This window comes from Varanus komodoensis, unplaced genomic scaffold (genome assembly GCF_004798865.1).
Source record: "Varanus komodoensis strain SLA01 unplaced genomic scaffold, ASM479886v1 scaffold4, whole genome shotgun sequence".
Taxonomy (NCBI): domain Eukaryota; kingdom Metazoa; phylum Chordata; class Lepidosauria; order Squamata; family Varanidae; genus Varanus; species Varanus komodoensis.
The window spans coordinates 28,630,203-28,650,489 of NW_025335941.1; the positions used below are offsets into that span (position 1 = coordinate 28,630,203).

At 43.9% G+C, this 20,287-nt stretch overlaps 1 protein-coding gene across 10 annotated transcripts in view; it reads left to right on the plus strand.

The window, feature by feature from the left end:
- The window catches only part of MPZL1 (myelin protein zero like 1), a 90,906-nt gene that overhangs the window by 42,176 nt on the left and 28,443 nt on the right, over window positions 1–20,287 (plus strand). The window contains exon 1 of one of the 10 annotated variants that reach the window (XM_044442190.1): window positions 9,401–9,482. The exons of the other annotated variants lie outside the window; for them this stretch is intronic. Within the exon in view, the coding sequence (XP_044298125.1) occupies window positions 9,429–9,482 (54 nt within the window). The 5' untranslated portion in view covers window positions 9,401–9,428. Of the gene's footprint in view, window positions 1–9,400; window positions 9,483–20,287 lie in introns of those variants that run through there. 10 annotated transcript variants of the gene reach the window in all.

Sequence of the window (20,287 nt, forward strand, 5' to 3'; positions counted from 1 at the left end):
GGTCGCAGATATAGGTGCGTTTAGTGACTGATTAGCAGATAAACAGTCAAGTGCTGTGAATTGTGACAGGTCCCAAGCACAGCTTTTAACATTCAAATGAAGGAAATTACATTGGGACAAAAAGAATCTTTTCAGCTTGTTCCACTCTTTCCCTGCACAATAGCAGAGAAATGTAACAATTTACTTAACCAGCTAGCGCAGCATTCCTGAGTGGATGCCTCATCATCACCTATTGGTATTTTGTAACTCGGAGCCTCGGTCGCAGATTGGCAGCTGTGCCAGCACGTGTTTTGAGCAATGGAATCGCAGCAGGGGGATTCAAGAGCCACATGCGGCTCTGGAGCCGCGGGTTGCCTACCCCTGGACTAGAGCATCTTCCATGTGACCCATTTTGTTGTGGTGCCCACAGCAGTTTCTAAATTTCCTAAATGTGTGCACAGATCCACAAAAAATGGGGATACAGATATTAGACAGGTCATTAGACATTGAGTTAGGTCATTTGACAGAATCTCGAATAGCCCACCGTGGCTTAATTTACCAGTGAGTGATATCATGTTGTACCACTTTTGCATTGTTTCGGCAGGTGGCCAGTTTGCTAAGTTTTGTTATGTTAACCCAGTTGGCAGAATGTGAGGGAAACTTGGTCTTGTTTTAGATGGCTTGTATTTGATGGCTGTCCAACCCTCAAATATCCCCTGCTGCCTACATTTACATAACACAACCACCAGGGCAAGCTAGGTGTCCATGGGCACCAAGCAAAATGTTGGCTGCAAGCATCTGGCATAATGCAACAGTCCCCATGAGAAAATTAAGCCATGGTGGGATGTTGTGTCATGTCAACCAGGAGTTTATAGACAGAAAAGGAATCTTTGTTCTATGGTATTAATCCACCTTGTGAAGGTTCCTCAAGCCTGTACAGACTTGAGCAACCTCTGTAGATCCCACTCCACCCACCCACCAATCCTGCCTCCTCTATAAATTACCAGAGCCTTAGTGAGGAGCCAGGGAGAGGAATCCTCTTGTCATCTCTAATCTGTGATCAGACTTAAAGCAGGGATTTGATTTCCCTGTCCACAGTCCCTTTTCCTGACAGGGAAGCTGAGTGGTATACAGGGGGATGCTCACTTTATCTATAACGACAGAGTGGAGGTAACTGTGGGATTCTACTTACATGTACTGCTCACCCTCCCAGTTGGGAGGGCAAACAATGTATTACGTGCTTTGCTGGTCAAAGGTGTGGGGTGGAGGAGCTGTGCCCCACTGTGCTGCAGCTGATGTTTCTTCTCTTCGTTAGATTTGTCCAGCATCTTATTGGAGGAGGTCCTGCACTATAGCATGCTGCTTTTTGGCTGTTTAAAGTTTATGTCTAAGAAACCACCACCACTCTAAATGTTTCCAGTACTTCCAGAGTTCGTCTAGCAATTATTTATCTGGGGAAAATATATTTTATGTTAATTTGTTCTGTTGGAAGATGACAAGAAAACCATAATTGCTCACTGGTGCTATTGCTCTGCTTCCCCACCACTCTTCACTCCTCCTTCAAACTACTTAATTTATCAGGATCATTAATTTCCCATGGTGGGAGGGGCTCTAGCCTAACATTTACATTACTTTTTTACTTAAAAGCTACCTTCACTAGAAGAATTAGCCTCTTTAAAAAAAGTGATGTTTAACAAGGAATCTTCTTTTGCCTCCTACATCAAATGTACTTTCTTTATAGGGTTGTGCTGGGGTGTGCTTACATCTTCATTTTTATCCTATAACTATGGCAGTAAAATAATTTCAACATGCCTCCAATAATGAATTGTCAACATTCAGAAAGTTTGCTCAGAGTCTAGACTTTGCTTAGCATGCAGTCAGAGTCTAACCATGTTTATTCAGAAACAAATCCTATTGTTTTCAGAATTTAAAGAATTTTCTTGGCTCTCAGACTATTGCCTTCATGTTCTGCATGTGATTAAACAAATTTCTATAGCTTGCTATTAGCAGAATTTTGTTTGTGTAAATTACAGTGCATAGGAGCTTCTCCAGCAAAATGCAGCACTATTCTACACAAAATATGTTTTCTCCTCCTCCTCATAAAACAGTTGAAACAATTATCCATGAAAATACAGCCACTCTGTGGTTTTGCATTTCCAAATAGAAGTCTGATGCTGATACAGAATAAAATACTTTTAAAACATCAGCCTAAGTTGGTTTGCCTACACAGAAGTTTCACACTTCAGGAAGGCAAAGCAGCTATGGCAGTTTCTTTTCCCCACCCCACATGTGTTTGTTGTGCACCTCCTCATTTCCATAATTAGCCTCTGTGGGAGTAGTGGTTGTATTGCCTAAACCTGGAAATGATGAGCAGTCAGGATGACTTCAGAAACATCCCAATACCTTAGAATAGGGGTCCTCAAACTTATTCTAAAGGGGGCCAGTTGACAGGTGCCAGGGGTGGGCGGGGGCGGTCAAGGTGGTGCCGGTGGGGGGGGCGTGGGCCGGTGAGGGGGTGGGGCATGCATGCGCATGTGAGGCGGGGATGGGGGGCGTGCAGGGCGAGGCGCCAGCTTGCTTGCAAGGAGATCGAGTCCAAAATGATCTCTCTGTAAGCAAGCTGCCACCAGGCGTGCACGGCGAGGCACTGGCTTGCTCACGAGATCGTTTTCTCTGAGCTAGTCCAAAACGACCTCCTCGCGAGCAAGCCGCACGCCCGCCAATGCCCGCCCACACGCCCGACGAGTGCAAAACCTGTGGGGCAGGCTAGTTAAATGGCCATGGCGGGCCGGATCCAGCCCGTGGGTCTTAGTTTGAGGACCCATGTCTTAGAATGAGCCATGGGTTGTGGGGTGGCTTGGATTTCACCCCTTCTGCCCACCTCACATCCATCATCATATTCATGTTCATTAAAAATGGGAGATAGTCATAGCTTGTTCTTCTCAGTCACACATGGGAGGGTCCCATGTACAATCTGGAATTGCCTCTATATCTGGTAGATTCTAATTTAAAGAATGTAACCAAATGCTAATTTCATGGCTTGAATTTCAGCCACTTTTCAGTACCCCCAGCTCCACTTCCTTTCTTTGTTTACCATCTTACTTGATGAAGGTATTCTGGAGAACTCAGAAGCTTGTACAGCATGTTGTGACCACGAGCACTGAGTTGGCTTAATGAAAGCATTACAGTGAGATGGATTTTGGGTTTCTTCACTTGACCAACACTGCTGCCTTCACTTTCCAAGTTCATTCTTTTTTTTTTCTTTTTACAAATCCAGCAGAATTGCTTCCTGCCATTCAAAATTAGATACATGTAGAAGTGCCTATTAAGTCAATTTCTGTTGTTTTGTATCTAAGAAGTAGTATTCTTTTGCATCAAAGAAACAATAACCTTCTCAAATTATGTTTCTTACATTAATTCATATTAACAGAGGTATCCAATAATGCTTGCTATCTTTTTGGTCCATTCTTTAATACTATGTTAATTCTACAACAAATACCCGTGGTCTTGTGTGTACTTGTTTTCCAGTTAAAACTGGGACTTTTTTGTTGTAGAAGGATACTGCTAGACCAAAAATGCACAATGACTGAATTATGATTAATAGAACACTGAGAATAATTCATAACTGAGGGACTCTGTGCACATTTTGAAGATTACAATAAAATGTGAGAAATCCACAGAATTCAGAATTCATATTAAAATGAAAGGGAAAAAATGATAAGAAGAGAATCTAAAGGCTTCTCTCTCAAATAAGTCTTTCCCTTCTTCACATTTCAGTCTCCCAGGATTCTGTTAGTAACCTTAAAGTAACCATTGTGGAGAAAAGAAACTTTAAATAAAGATTTGAGCAAGATTCTACTGAGTTGCCATTAATGAATGAATTAATGAATTCTGTTGCCAGAGGTTTGGGTCAGGATAATGGATTTTTATGAAATTGCATATGTTAATTAGTTTACCTAGTGCCAGGGTTGTGCTATCAGCAACAAATGCACTGTGAATGACCAGTGTTAATAATGTCAGTGAAATCTGCATTCTATTTCCACCTAACCTCACTATTTACAACCCACCCCCACAAATGAACTGTATCTAAACCTGAAAACTCTCCATAATTCTCCATGGATTTGATGAAGTGGACTATTGTCCATGAAAAATTTTGAAAGAATAAATGTATTTGATATTAAGGTGCTACAAGAGCCTTTGTTATTGTTCTGTAGCAAAAGTTAAAAACCAAAGCCATTTCAAAACATCTTGCCCTTTTGCATCAGTATCTATGAAATGCCTGAAAATTAAGTAGCATATTACATTACTAAATACGTTCCTCTACATTAATGCCTCACACCCTCAGATCTGCATCTTGTTTTGTTAATACAGAGATGGCTTTGACAGTCTCTCTGTGAATAGAGGAAGTACTGAAGAAAGGAGCTGTACGTATATCCATTTGATGCTACTGTTCCAAATGCTTAAAGGATGAAATCATGTTCATGGATAATATGTACCTTCTCTAGATGCAAGAACATAAAGGGAATGTAACAGGAAAGCTAGCATATGTTTAATAATATAAGTGAATGTTCAAAGTGGCTGCCCTTGATGGTTTCACTGTCAGTTTCCTGTAGATGCCAAATCTCTAGTAAATAAAGAAGGAAAGGGAGAAGGTATATGGGCAAATATCACCATGTTGGCTTATGAGCAATTTATTTGAATCTTTTGCTAACATCGTAGTTGATACATTCTGTTTCAATTCCATTCAGTCAAGAGTATTTTTTCCAGGTACTATCTGGACTCCAGTGGGATGTCCTAAATGGCATAGTACCAAAGATAATGCATGTTACCTTCTTAAGGTGGGAGAGAAAGAAGCATGATCAAATGTTTAGAAATCAGGAAAGAAAAGTAGAGGGGGAAACTGTTGCTGTCAAGCTAAGAATATCCCAGACGGAGGTGGACAGCCAGCCATGGTGTGTTGGTTTTTCGATTTCTAACTTGCAGTACTCCTGACAGACCATCAAGTGCTCTCCAGTTTGCCAGGGTTTGTTTCCCCTCTAATCCTCCCACCTGTTCCTGGCATATATCCCAGAAGCCCTTACAACTTCTCTTATGTTAGCAGCTTTTTTTTTTTTCTTTTACTATTCCTATCCTTGGCATTCTAGGCAACTTTTGTTTTTTCTTGCTCTGGAAGGAAAGTTATCTGCCAATTGCTACCTGAAAAGAATTTAACCAATAAACACATGTGCATTTCAGAACTCTTTTACTTTTCACCCTCTTCCTTCTTTCTCTGCCATCCAATGCTTCCCTTCACCTCCAGGCAAGTGAGTTTTTAAAGCTTTTGGCTTCCCTTCAGAGTTCTTAAGAGGGCTTTAAAGATCTACAGTACTTGGTTGCCCTGGGGCTGGAGGGGATTATCCAGGTGATTCTTTTCCTTTGCAGTATCATTTTTTAACTGTATGTTTTTAGCTATTTTAAATCTATTTTAAATTCATGTTAATGTTATTTTGTTTTTATGATATTTGTATTATATGTTATTGCTTTCTTTTATGCACTGCTTTAAACCACCCAGAGAGCTTTGGCTATGGGGTGATAGAGAAATGAAATAACAACAATAATAATTTAAAAATGAAAAACAAAAATAAAAAGGCCCTCCCTCTTGACTTTTCCTCATACTCATGGACAAGCAAAGTTCCATTTCTTGGCAGAGCTACATAAGTACACACTGCCCCTATTCAGGGCCTTAGCAACCCAAAGGGAAGTTAAGTTTTCTCCACTCATTTCATGCCAAAATGCATCCTGCATGCATTTTGAAATTTATTCCCCCTTTGTATGCCCCCCAGGGGTATATTTCAACATTACAACAAAAAACAAACAAACAAAAAAGATAGCTTAACTATCCCCCTCCCAAAGTTCCATACTTTTGAATTGGGGCAGTGAGTTCTTACCCAAAAGTGAGTCAGTTGTGCATATACACAGAGCTTTACTAGGAAGAGAAACATCTAGGTTCATAAGGGGAAGAAACTGGTCATAGTCCAATGATGTACCAGACTGGGCACTGATAAAGGAGGACAGAGGGAGGTTGCAGTAGTATCTGCTGTTGCCAGGCATTACTCAGCAAGAAAGATCACAAGAAGCAGGGCCAGGAGGGGTGGGGGTGGGGGGTGGATGCCATTCTAGGCAGATGCCTCTGTAACCCCTGGACAAACCATGCTGATGCCACAATCTACCAGGTTTACACAACACAAGCCACTCTGAAAGAAACACGGCTATAACTTATCATGACTTACATTGTTCTCATTTGTGATGCAGTGGATGGGATGTTGAACTTAGACTCAGGAGACAATAAAGAGTTATAAATTACAGTTAGAAATTCTTCCTTTGCTTCAACTTCACCAGCCTGGAGCTCTTAACTCTACCCAAAGGTAACTCTGAACTTCAGTGGTTTGAACCTAGAAGGACAGAGAGGTAAACATAAAGGAACATGGCAACTAATTATTCCAGTTTAATATAGATTGAAATAATGGTTTCTGGCCATTTCCTTTTAATGCAATTATTGTGGCCTTGATCTTATTGTGCTTCCTCCTCTGATTTTTCCCCTTGGAGTAGGCTTTTAGTGGAAGGCTGGTCCTTGCTCACAGATGACCCTTCCCACACACAAATGAACCAGAAGCAACAGAGAAATATATGGTGAGCATCCCAGGGACCATAGGATTTTTTGGAGTTTCCCTTCCAAAGTTAGGGGCTTTTTGTATGATTCATTTGATCAGATGCTGGTGGTCCTCTGCATGGTCCTCATCAAGGGTTTGCACTAGGCTAGAGAAAGGTGAAGAGATGTGAGAGGAGTAAAGGAGCTTCTTGCCCTTTTGTATTCAAAAGTCATATTTGAAGTACCATAATGATTCACAAAATGATAGCATGATACCCTCTCCCTCTCCCCCCCTCCACACACACACAGAGAACATGCAAACTTTAGAGCTTGAGGCAACTGCCTCAGACAGCTGATAAGGAACATCATGAAAAAGTGGCAAAGTATTCTATATTTAATTGATTAATTATTGTTGTATTTTCACTACCAGGAAAGGGAGGAGGTGCTGGCAGGTTCTGGCTCAGACGCCGAAACAACTGAACTGGGTCTGACTACTGCAAAGCACCTTCACTGGGTTTGGAGTGAGGCACCATTTGCTGCTCAGTATCAGACAGCAAAATGTCTGAACATGGCTACTAGAGCATTTTTTTCTTTTTATCTTTCAGCCTGAAGCACAGATTTTTTAGGTACCTAGCATCACCCCTGCCTCCCCCACCTCCCCTGCTCTGTATTGAATGATCAGGCAACCCCAAATTTAGGGGCTTCCAATCAATGAGGGTGCCAATTCTGCCCCATAATTTCTCAATTGGTACTGTCATATCATTGACCATCATGTCATTGCAGGGCTCATGGACAAGCTTAACATCCAATGTGGAGGGTTCCAGCATTTTGTCATTGACTAGACTAGGGGTCTCAAACTCGCGGCCCGCGGGCCAATTGCCGGGACGGGCGGGGCATGGGGGAGGGGCCCCGCGGCCTTCAAAGCACTGGCGGCACCCGGACCAGACGCGAGATGAGCGGCCCGCCACCACTGCGGTGGTGGAATACTTGATGCGGCCCAGCCTCACCCAGACTCTACTTCCAGCGGCCCCCAGGTAAGTTGAGTTTGAGACCCCTGGACTAGACTCTCTCTACAGAAAAGAATGTCTGGATACATGTTAGATATTAAAACCAGTAACAATAAGACATCAGTTCTAGCTGCCTTGGCTATTCTGTAACCAAGTATGTTTCAACCAAAGTTGCGTAGGGGCTGGTTAGTGTAAAGCTTTGGGTATGAATTTAATACACATTTTGGATAGTATTAGATTTGGAATTATTAGCAAGGAGTGGCTAGCTCTCTGCCAAATGTAATCCTCCCTCTGTAGGGGTTTATATGGATGCTCTTCATTTGGTTCTTCCACTTTATCCTCTGTGGTGGGTCGTATGGACTCTGCTTGGACCTGTTGCTTGGATTTCATTTTCATCTGTGAAAATAGTCACAGATGAATAGTCTGCTTTGCAAGAGTCAAGTGGAAACGCCTGTCCTTGCACTGCTCAGCCTTTTGTTTTCTAAAAACACTTCCCACCATTTCTTCCTCCTGCTCTTTGTAGATGCTGCTGACCACTGAAATAATCACTTTCTGTGTCTGACACTATGGGTTCTGCCTGATAAATAATAGTCTTTAAAGGGCCAGTAGGTTTCTCCCCTGGAATTGACTACTATGACTATTGCTTTCTGGAATGTGACATATCTTTGTTCTTTTTGATCAAAGATAGAAAATAAGATACTGAATGATCAGCTATTGTTCTATAGTGCTAATCCCCATGCTTTGAGGGGGAAAACCCAGGAGAACCACATTTAAAAGAGATGAATATTAAAAGAAGTAGCAACATGTTCCTTAAGGAAGTGGATGTCTTGTTTTGGTACACAAATGTCGTTTGGCTTCTTCATAGATTTGTATCAAATGCAGTTTAATGGACGATCCATTCATTGAACTGGGATTTCTCTGAGTAGGACTAACATTGGACACAAACCATTGTGAGTTACCAGCTTTTAATGTTTGTCTGCTAGAGATTGGACAAAGCGGTGCTGACTGTGTTTATACACACTTTCGGGAGCTTCTACGTAAATTTTTCCCTTGATTCTTCAGTAGGTTGTGCCTGGTACCAGCCATCAAAGCGAGGGTAAACAAGCTGATAAACTATGCTTGCAAAGTGAGGGGCCAGCGCTACAGAAATGGGGTCCCCCTGCAGCACGATCGGTTCAGCTTGCGGTATTCAGGTTGCAAAGGTAGCTCTCCATCACGTGCTCAGGAAAAAGCGAGTGGGAGGGGGAGGTGGGGCGACCCTTTCCCCCGTTTCCATGCCCACCCTCGAACGAAAGCCAGCCGGATTTTCCAACCATGATACAGCCTGCGCGGCGCGAGGCGGAGCTTGGCGAAAAGGAGACCTGGGATTCAGGAGGTGTGCGTGATTGACAGGACCTCAGCTCAATAGGCTCGCGCGAGTTCTCCTTGGCTTTTCCACACCCCCTCCAACCATGGGCGGGGGTGGAACAATGGGAGGAAAAGGGGGTGGAGGCAGGAAAATAGCAGTGGCGGCGGCGGCGGGCGGAACGGCGGTGAGAGACGGCCCGAGGCAGCGCGCGATGGCCGCGGTCCGGTTCCCGTCGCTGATGCTGCTGGCGGCGGCTCTGTGTCTGGGTGAGCGCGGCGGCGCGCGAGCGGGAAGGCCGGGGAGAAGGGAGCGGGGCGGAGCGGGGCGGCGCGGGCGAAGGGAAGGGAAGGGTCGGGTCTCCTCCCGCGGAGCCCCGTCGTCGCAGCCATGCCCAGCGGGGGGGCCCTGACGGCAGGCGACGGCGAAGGGGACCGCATATGGGCGCGCGGAAGGGACGGCGAGGGAAATGCTGCTTGTAGGCTGTGCGCGCTGCGTGTGTGCGGGCGTGCTCGAGCTCTTTGTAAGTTCGCTCGTAGCACCTCGCCGAGCTTGAGTGCCTTTCCTATGAAAGGAGATGGGTGTGGGTTAACGCGCATGTACGTGTCATGATGGTGGCGGCTGTACGTGTGAATCGCTGTGTGGAACACCCATGGCTGAGCAACCTCTTCCCTGATGGCGAGGTCTGGAGATCACGGAAGCTTGCACATTTGTGTGCTCTTGCAATTGATCTGATAACAATACTACCCTTTACGAATTTGGGGGTTTTTCAGAAGGCCGGCACATTTGCCTTTGTATCTTTATCGCCACTGTTAACGAAGAGTAGGTTATCCGTTCTTGACCCTCCGCCCTTTCACAGTTCGCTTTGCATAGATAAGGAGCTCAGTGGCCGATCCGGAGACGAGACCGTCGCCTGTACGAAGGACCTTTACGTCCTTGAATCTATAGCTCCCAGTCCTTGCATGATGTTGCTGGTGCTGAGGTTGGTGTTATAGTTGTTGTGTGGGAGGGCTGGTTTTATGCGTTCATACGCGTTGTTGATTTCTAAGCCATGCCCAAATCTTGGGGATCGCTGTCGTGAGAAAAATAGTAGCAGATGTTATGGTGATAAGTGGAGTGAGCTGATCCTCATTGATATAGATCTTCTGGTTATGGATTAGTTTCATAAGGTTCACACACGTGTGGTAAGTCCACAGTTCATAAGCTTTTACAAATTGGCTATATGAAGCCTTTATGCCGTGTAAGACTACACATGTAGAATCAGTCTGGGTTAGCTTAACTCAGAGGGACCGACCCACTTTTCACATCACCCTGACCCACGTTTTGTTTAATTTGTATATCACACCAGTGCAGGATAAATCAACAGGGCCAAGTTTACTGGTTCCTGTCCTCTCTTGTTTAGTGTGACACCCAGATGCGGAGCTGTGGTTTGGTAGGTGAGTAGCAGTCTAGATTTGCAACCAGGAAACAAGCCATGTCCTGCACCAACCAGTCATGGAAATCTAGTTCTTCGTCGTGGCCTCTGTGCATCACACATATGGGTACTGTGCCTGCGCAGTGCCTGTGGCCGGAAGATTGATAGCTAACGGTTTTTGGCGGGAAGCTCGGCTCCCCCTCCCCCCTGTGGCCTATAAAGAGCGGAGCGTCCGCCATTTTGTTCAGTCTTTGTGACCACCATTCGCTGTGCCTCGTGCCGCTTTCAACTTTCGCTTTGACTATTACCTCGTTCTCGAATTGTCCTCTTAGCCTAGTTTTTTTCCTCTCCTTGCTCCCAGCTCATTATTCTGTGTAGCTTTTCTCTCGTTATTTCTTCATTCGATCTAAAAACAAAAAAACCAAAAATATATACTTACCCTCTTCACTATCTCTCTTTTTCTTCCTCTTGTTCTGCGATGGCGCAGTGAGCGGCTTTCCGCAAATGTGCGGATTGTGGGTCAAAAATGGCACCAACTGACCCGCATGACCTATGCCTCCTCTGCCTGGGAGAGGGGCATAGGACGGATAAATGCGTGTATTGCCTGGCCTTCTCTAAGCAGGCCAGGAAGAACCGCGAAAACTGGCTTCGGAGGCTCCTTTGGGATTGGGCTCTGATGCAGTCAGACCTGCTCGTCGCCATCCCAAAACCTGGCTCCGCTTCTGTGGCCCCACCCTCACGGCCTTCGGACGAAGGTGCATCTGCTTCGTTGGCCCCCTCTGCTTCAACTAAAAAGAAGCATGAAAAGCGGAAGCACGCCGAAGAGAAGTCGGCAGGCCGTAAGAAGGCCAGAAAGGAGAAGGTCTTCAAGCCTCCAAAAAAGTCCAAGACCTTGGACCGTCCGGACCGTCCCCTACATCGGAATTCGGAACTGATGGGACCCTTGGCACCGGTGGCGGTTACGATACCGACCCCGCCTGAACCGGTCCTCCAGGAGGCTATGTGGGTTACCCCGCAAGGGTCTCCCCGCTGTTCGGTTGACCTCCCGCCTGCACCCCTTCCAACTCTACGGGGTTCAATTTCTGATGGGGAAATCCAGGACTCCCCTCCTAGGGTGAGGTCACCGACACCCATGCCCACGGTGACGATGGAAACGGACGTTGGCTTGTCTCCACCAGGGAGCCGGAGGAGCCGCTCGGTAGAGGAATGCCCGGAGAGTTGGCGTCGCCCTTATTACCATACTTGGGGCGATCCGCTCTCTGTAGGGTACTACCCTGCTCCCAGGGCACAATCATCTCCTCCACCCCACGACCAACCACGATCAGTGGATTCAAGGCGGGTGCCACCTCGATCCCCACAAAGTGGAAGCAGCCGCTCCTTCTTGACCTCCCACGATAACCCTCTGCACCGACGCGTCTCTCCTAGGATGGGGAGCGATATGCTCTGGCCTATCTACCCAGGGTACGTGGAATCGTCTAGAATCCACGAATCATATCAACTTCCTGGAGCTACTGGCAGTCTTCAAGGCCCTTCGTTCTTTCGAGGACCTCCTTCATCATCAGATCGTTCGGATAACTTCGGACAATATAGCAACCGTCTTAACTGAACAAACAAGGAGGGACGAAGTCACCAACTCTAGCCAGACTCTCGATAGAAATTTGGGACTGGTGCATTCAGAGACACATCGCTCTGATGGCTGTTATGGGGCTGGCATAGACAACGTGCACGTGGACCTTCTCAGCAGGCACATGTTCACCTCTCACGAGTGGAAACTGGACCCTCGTACACGCAACCACCTTTTCAGACGCTGGGGGTTCCCCGATGTGGACTTATTTGCTACCCAACAGAACAGGGTGTGCGAGGCTTACTGTTCGAGAGTGGGAATCGGACATGCATCACTAGGGGACGCATTCATGATCCCTTGGAACAACATGCATTTCTATGCCTTCCCTCCGATCCCTCTTCTGATGAAGGTCATAGTAAAGATCGTGCACGACCGGGCATCGGGGATACTAGTTGCCCCTTGGTGGCCACGTCAAGCATGGTTTGCGAAACTACTCGACATCTCTTGCGGGGAATTTCTTCATTTCCATCGCTCCCATATCTTATAACACGGGTGGACGGCACACTTCACCACCTGGACTTGTTCTTATTGAACCTAACAGCCTGGCAAATTCGATGATTGACGTTCCATCGATGCTGATGACGGTTTCGAGAGTTACGAATCCGACAGCTTCTACTAATCTATCGGTACCGACGATGGCTTCGACCACCTCGGATCCAGTTGTCGAATCCGATCACTCGGGTGCTTCCCCTTTCTCTGATCTCTCTGCACCATCCGGTTCGAGACAAGACCCGTCAAATTCGAATCTGACGTTTTTGCACCCTGATATTCAGCATATCATCAACTCTGCCTTAAAGCCATCCACAAGGAAGTCATGTAAGGCTAAATGGAAACGTTTTTCCACCTTTGCCGAGTCGTGTTCGTTCTCCCCATTCCTCTCATCTATTGAACAAATTCTTCAGTTCCTTCTGGAATTGCACCATTCCGGATTGAAGCTGTCGTCCATTAAAGTTTATACAGCCGCGATAGCCTCCCACCGTGGATTAGTCGACGGATCACCTCTGTTTTCTCATCCTATCCTAAAGAGATTTTTGAAGGGCCTATATAATCTTAACCCATCAATTAGACCGGTTATGCCCACATGGAGCCTTTCTGTAGTTCTGCAGGCCCTTATGAAGGCCCCCTTTGAACCTTTAGCGAGGGTGGATCTCCAATTGGTTTCTTGGAAGACGGTGTTTCTTGTAGCGGTCACTTCAGCCCGGAGGGCCAGTGAACTTTGCGGTCTTCGAATAGACCCTCCTTATCTAAACTTTCACAGAGAGAAGGTTGTTTTACGCCTCGACCCGTCTTTTTTACCCAAAGTGTCTACACCTTTCCATACAGGACAAGACATTGTGCTGCCTGCTTTTTTCCCGTCACCGTCGACCCCTTTGGAAAGATCATTGCACTCACTTGATGTTCGCCGTTGCTTAGCCTTCTACCGATCGCGGACGGAGTCTATTTGACGATCCAATAAGCTATTCATCAAATATTCTACTAGGGATCAGGGTGATCCAGTCACTCCACAAAGACTTTCTAAGTGGATAGTCCACACTATTGTCTTGTGCTATCAGTTAGCTAAGCTCGAACTGCCTTCAGTTCCCCGAGGCCATTCTACTAGAGCTGTTGCAACCTCGTCTGCGTTCGCATCGGGGGTCCCGGTTGATGACGTCTGCCGAGCCGCTACTTGGGCGAACCTTTGCACCTTTGCCAGGCACTACCGTCTCGACGTTCGAGCTCGATGGGACTGCTCCTTTGGTAGAGCTGTACTCTCCTCTGTTCTTCACTGAGGACACCTTCCCTCCTCCTTGATGGTAAGCTTGTTAATCTACCCATATGTGTGATGCACAGAGGCCACGACGAAGGAAAGCAGGTTGCTTACCTGTAACTGATGTTCTTCGAGTGGCCATCTGTGCAGTCACACAACCCACCCGCTGGCCCCACTCGGTGTCGGTGAGTGGACGCATCGACAGCTTGGTGTCGATGAGAAAGGCATCTTCGGTACCGACCATCCCCCTTTTTTACGGTACCGGCCCAAAAAAAAAAGATTTAAAATTATTAAGATATTGTACATTCGGTCGCAAAGACTGAACAAAATGGCGGACGCTCCACTCTTTATAGGCCACAGGGGGGAGGGGGAGCGGAGCTTCCCGCCAAAAACCATTAGCTATCAATCTTCTGGCCACAGGCACTGCACAGGCGCAGTACCCATATGTGTGACTGCACAGATGGCGACTCCAAGAACATCAGTTACAGGTAAGCAACCTGCTTTTTTGAAATGCGGAGAGATTTTAGTCACATCAAATCGGCTTGAGGTTGATGGTGAATTAGTCACCATCTAACTGATCTAACAGTTTGTAATGACCCCACAGTTACTTTTCTATATTTGTGTGAACCTATTCTCATGGATATACGCTATTGCCTTTCTTATGGTCTGTGTAGAGAACATAGATAAACTTCTTAAATGCAAAATGGCTACACCATTTAGATATATTAAATCTTACTATTTTTGGGCAGGATTAATATAAAATAATTCTCTCCATTAACTGGGAAGCAGATTCCTGTGTGAAGTGGCTGTGCTTTGTTTCTGCAAAGGACTGTACTCTGAGCCTACATCTACTCCCAACGGAGATGGTTTTTGTCAGTGTGAAGCTGCATGTTGTTCCTTATTGAAGAGTTGGGCTAGGATGAAGTAGCTGTTCATTGGGTGATGGTTTCTTCAAGAAGTAGCATGTTAAACAGTAGAAATATTAAGTGATTTTATATTATAATATGCATACTGATGAGCATCCTGACTTTAAATGTATTTCTTCCATAGGAATCCCATTTTTTTAACATACTCAGAGCTATTTTATATAAGAAGGGTTCTTTCAAATAAAAGATAAACATTGCCTTATGTCACAAATCTCTTCCTGCATGTTGCAACAGGTTTCACAAGACTTGTATTTCTGTACCATTTATTTGATCAGAACTTAGTTTTTTTATGTAACTGGATCATAGGAGAAAAAAGAATGGGTAATGGAAATGCTAATGGGATTATTGGGAGTGGTAGTTAAAGAAAATGAAAACAGTTTTGGTTTACAGTAATCTCATGCCTGGGGGAATGCTGTCGAACTTAAATGAATTATTCCCTTCTTGTATTTGAAGACATGGGTTGTGCCAAAGATTTGTCTTGTCTTTCCCAGAAAGTCCATAGAGATCACTTTCAGGATTAGTAAATTTAAGCACTAAGAAGTGTAACTTCTAATTGTTCCCTTCTCCTGTGTTTTGCTTGGCATGCTTCAGAAAATAAAATGCAGTTTTTAGATTTCTGTATCTTTTTTCTTCCAGGGGTGAGAATTCCTAACTGAGAAAACCAGTTATTTCTCAAATGCATGCCAAAATAGGAACAGAATTTGGAGCATGTGGAATCTGGGGGCTTATTTTGTGGATTCATTTGCTCCTATTAGAAGTTAGCCAGTGAACAGAAACTAACCATGTTCATACCTCTACAATTGTGCAAGTGTGGTTATTTTTTTCAACAACAACAGCAACCCAACAGCACATGAACCGCACTGATTATGCAAAGAAAAGAAGTGTCTGCTAGCCACTGACAGCCCCCTAAGATACTGCTTGGGCACTTTGAAGGGGCTTTTGAAATAGGAACTGTGAAAGCAAGTACTAAAACTGGCTTTCACGATGTCTGGAGCAGGGGGGAAGGATAAAGGAGGGAAAAGTGATGGCCAGCTGAAATCTGTTTACAATTGGTGTGTGTGTGGGGGGGGGGGGGGTGTCTGCGACAAGGCAGTCCTGCTGCTTTGTCCCCTGGGCAGTATGGGACCCACAACCTACAGAGAACCTGATCATTTGTTTGGTGCAGCATGGGTCATTCTCACAACAGTCAGCCCATTGTGGTTTAATGCCAGGTTGGGGTGGCATGATGTGAATGCTCCCCATGTATTTCAGGGTAGAAGATGGTTTTACCTCCTCAGATTTAGTCGAATAACTCCCCTCTTACAGTTGTTGAGCAAACTAAAGGCACTTTTAATCTTTTTCTCCTATTAAATTGAGCATGTTTAAGGGTAGATTAGGGATAAAGGGAATTTAATAGTAGTTGATTATTAATAGCCCATTTATTACATGACCACAGTGCTCCAGTTAGATAAATGCTTGTTCAACATCTACACATTTTTAAAAGAAACCCAGCTTTAGTTTAATGGAATGAGATAATAGATTGTTTACACATCAGTTTGGAAGACAAGTAGCATTCTTTCCCACTTCCAGTTCAATAACTTTTAGGAAAATTGGTTGGGTTCATGAACCCATCCCCCCCCCCCACATTAAACTTGTCAGCTGTATGTTCTGCTTTCCTGATATATAAGCAATAGCTGTAGTTACACATGTTGAGACAGGAGGAGGTAAATTATCCGCAAGTAACAATTAAGGTGTGTGTCTGTGCATGCATGCACACATGCAGATTTGTCATGTCTATGCATTTCTGCTAGTATAAATTGTATTGGGAAAGAGAAGATGGCTTTTAGTTTTGTTTTCTTTCTGCAAGTTGAAGAATGACTTGAAAAATATTGAACATATATATTGGTTTATTTATATCTTGCCTTTTTTCTTACAAGAAACCCAAAGCAACTTATATAATCCTTCTCCTGCTACCATTTTATCCTCACAACGACCCTGTAAGACAGGTTAGGTTGAGAATCAGTGACTGTCCCTCGTGAGCTTTATGGTTAGTTGTTGCTTGTCAACACTTTGACCTGCTTCACATGTTACAACAGCCCATCCTGGGTTAATGTACCCTTGCGATGCTGCTGTTATGAATATGTAGTCCTTAATGCAGGTTTTTATTGCTTGCCATGTTGTGCAGATCTGGCTGGCAGAGGTTATTTTAGGGTTAAATAGGCCTTGGATTACCTGGAACAGATGAAAGGCCATGGTGACCCCCAATTGGGTGTGGCATATTCATAATGGCAATAAGCACATTCCTTGTGGGTAAATTAACCCATGATAGGCTGTTGTGTCATGCAAACTAGTCCTTCAAGTCAGTGCTATATTAAAATAATTCAGGATATATTCTGCAAAGATGGATTATAGTCTTAAGTAGAACACGATGAAAGAATGGCTTGCTAAGGTAGTAATGGCAGTTGCACTAGATGTAGTAAACTTTACTAAGTAAAGGATCACTGAAAATAAGAAAGCCATATTGGTTAATCATGCTGTTACAGTCATCCAGGAAGGACTTTCTCAGATCAGGTAAAAATTTTAACATGTATGCAAGAATTATCTCTCGCTGTTGTTGCTGAACACTGAGAAGAAAAATGCTTCTGACTGGTGACTCTTTGCCTACATGCATAGAAGTCAACAAATACCTGCTGCAAATTACAGTGAACTTTGCTTATGTGGTCCTGCTGGGAAATACTCTATGACCTTCATGCTCTGTTTTGTAATTTTCCTTGCTAGACTAGACTATTTCACCATATCAGCATATTCCACATTTTTGCAATATTAGTTCAATGGAGTAATGGTGGCATTTATCAAATGTAGTATAAAGAGCTTGCTAAGAACACATTTTCAGCATGCTATCTTCTAATGCTGTTTTGATGTACTTTTTATTGGTGACATTTTCAGGAGTAAGTAGACTGCTGGTTTAGGGTTCTTTCTACACTACTGACAACATTGTACTGCTGACTTAATATTAGCAGCTGCAGCAAAGGCTTTTGCCTAAACTAGTGTAGTTTTAGATGATAAATTGAATGGGGTTGGTATTAAGTTTTCATAATTCATTTTCCTGAAACAAAACAACATTTTTAGAAAATATTTTGTTGGCTAAATGGAACTGAGTCAAACAAGACCTGGAGTAAAGGCTCCATCAGAAAAGCAGCATATATGCTTGTTACATGAGTTAGGCGATAACTATTGTCCTGATATGGGGTTGCTCTCTATAGATGTACTGTTTATCTTATCAATGGTTTGTCAGATTTACTTTCAGTCTCCCTGACAAAAAAGTATGCAATGTGACCTTTGAAATAAATATAAGGCTGTACTTTGTTCTTGTTTACTCCCTTTAGGAAGTCCAGTGTTTATAAGACAAAATATTGACCAGGGTTTCCTAAAACAAGTAGCAATGATTCTATATCCCCTTTGTATCATTGCCTGTAGTTCTTGGTAGTAATTTTGAGTTATCTTTTCTTCAGGGAATGCTCTCTGTCTTGAGGGAACCCAGAGCTGCACCCTAAGTGCTTTGCTCATTATCTCCTCATCAGCATTTGTAATACCTTGGACTATTATGCAATATTATAGTGCCTACTAGCTGTAAAGTTCCTGACAAATCCTGGTGTGTCTGTGAAAGCTAATTATCACAACAACAACTTTGTCAAAACAGAAGCCAGATGGGGCTCATAGGGAGATCTTCAATGAGAGGCACTTAACAGTTTAATCATTTGGAAGCAAGACCTTATATTGCAAATGATTATATGTATATCAATACAAAGCCTAGTCTTTCAATGAGGGGGAAAAAGGGATGTCTTTATTTTGTAGTGTGAAAAAAGAGATTTCTTGCAAATTGTTGCAGATCAAGTGGCCTCAATGTGGTATTCTCTGGATGTAAGGGAATACAACTCACATCATTCCCAGCCAGCATGGTCAGTGCAGCTATAGACCAACACACATAGAAAACATCATGGGGAAGGATGTTGTGTAGACAGTGACTCAGCAACCCATCATGGGCAATTAGCCATAGCGGCTTGCCTGACATGGAAACCTAGACTGCTTTTGCAGGGTGGATTGCTTTGGAGCAACCCATGGCTTGTTTTAGGGATTGTTCATCCCACAACGTACTGCTGTGTCATCTGAAACCAGCAGTAACCTGAGTTATGCTGAAGGCCTAGTGAGCCCCTCAGCAAAAGCATGAAAAACCGCTTGCTGTTTTTCACCATCTTGTTTATGCCACCACCAGTGACAGCCCTTTCACAAAAGCCTAGGGGGCACTTTGACATGATCATAGCTGGTTTGCCACATTTTTAAAGGAATTCTAGATATGTCTGCAAATGTTGCGTAACTGGAAACGTACAATTTTCCAGTGTATGCAGCCTTGTCTGGTCAATGCCCTTGTCAGTTTTATCTGACAAATGCTGACGGATTGTCAAGGCAAAACTGCATAAAGGCTAAATTCCAAAGAGTTGGCCACTTGTCAGTTGGAAAGTACTAGAAAGGGAAAAATGTATACAGATTTTAACATTGGGAAGAAGTGGAATTGAAATATATGCAGATTCCATAGCTGGAAAAATTGTATCAGATTCTCCTCATTTAACTTCTCAGCTTGAAACCCATGTATATTTCCTTGGGGGGAAATGTGCAAATCTTTCAGAGTTAAACCAAAAAAGAACAGGGCAGATAAAATAGGGCACCTTCTGAGTATCTTGCCTCATTCACACTCTAGTTGTGCGCATCCTTGTCCAGGAGATAATTCTTGTAGATGTTGCAAAACAGTATCAGGCAAAAGTTACCTGTATGCCAACATCTCAAGGAGCCACAAATGTTTCATCTCTTCACTGTCCTTCTGTTGGAATAGCTTTATAATATGGTAGAAAATTCTCAAGCATTTCACATGGATTTCATTTAAAATCTAGCTAAACAACAAAAATTACATAGCCAGACCTGTATTTCAATTCAATGAAAGGAATATGTACCTGACAAATTAGGTTCTGAAAACTATAAGCAGTTCTAGCTTGAGAACTGTCAGTGTCAGTTCCCTACCGCTGAAGGCAGTCTTGGTGGAATAAATAGTCCTTCTCACCTTCTCTCTTTCTAACATGAGACAGAACTGTTAGTAAAGTGTTGGCTTCTTTGCCATAGACCTCCTGTCCAACCACTGTTAAGATTGCTCTGTAAATGTTTCATTCTTATATTTGATTAAGCATTGGTGAAGTAACAAACAATAACTTGATGCTTGTAATGGACAATGATGTTACTTATCTAGTGACTAATGTCTATGTTAAGTAATGGTAGATATTCCTAATTTTGATGAGTTAGGACCTGACCTCAAATTTATCTGGAAAGCATGCAAAAAGAAATAGTACTTGGAGCAGGGAATAAGCAAATGACTTATTTAGATTCTCCCCTCCATTCTTTATTTCTAAAACTTGGCCATTGTTTGGAAGACTATTATCAGATGACCACCTCAGTTAGAGAACTAGAAACGTGCAGTAATTAGACTGTCAGGACTCAGAAAACTGGAGTTCAACTCCTCACTCAGCCCTTAAGTTTATTGGGTGATCTTGAGCTAGACAATACAGCAGTACCTCGACTCACAAACAATCCA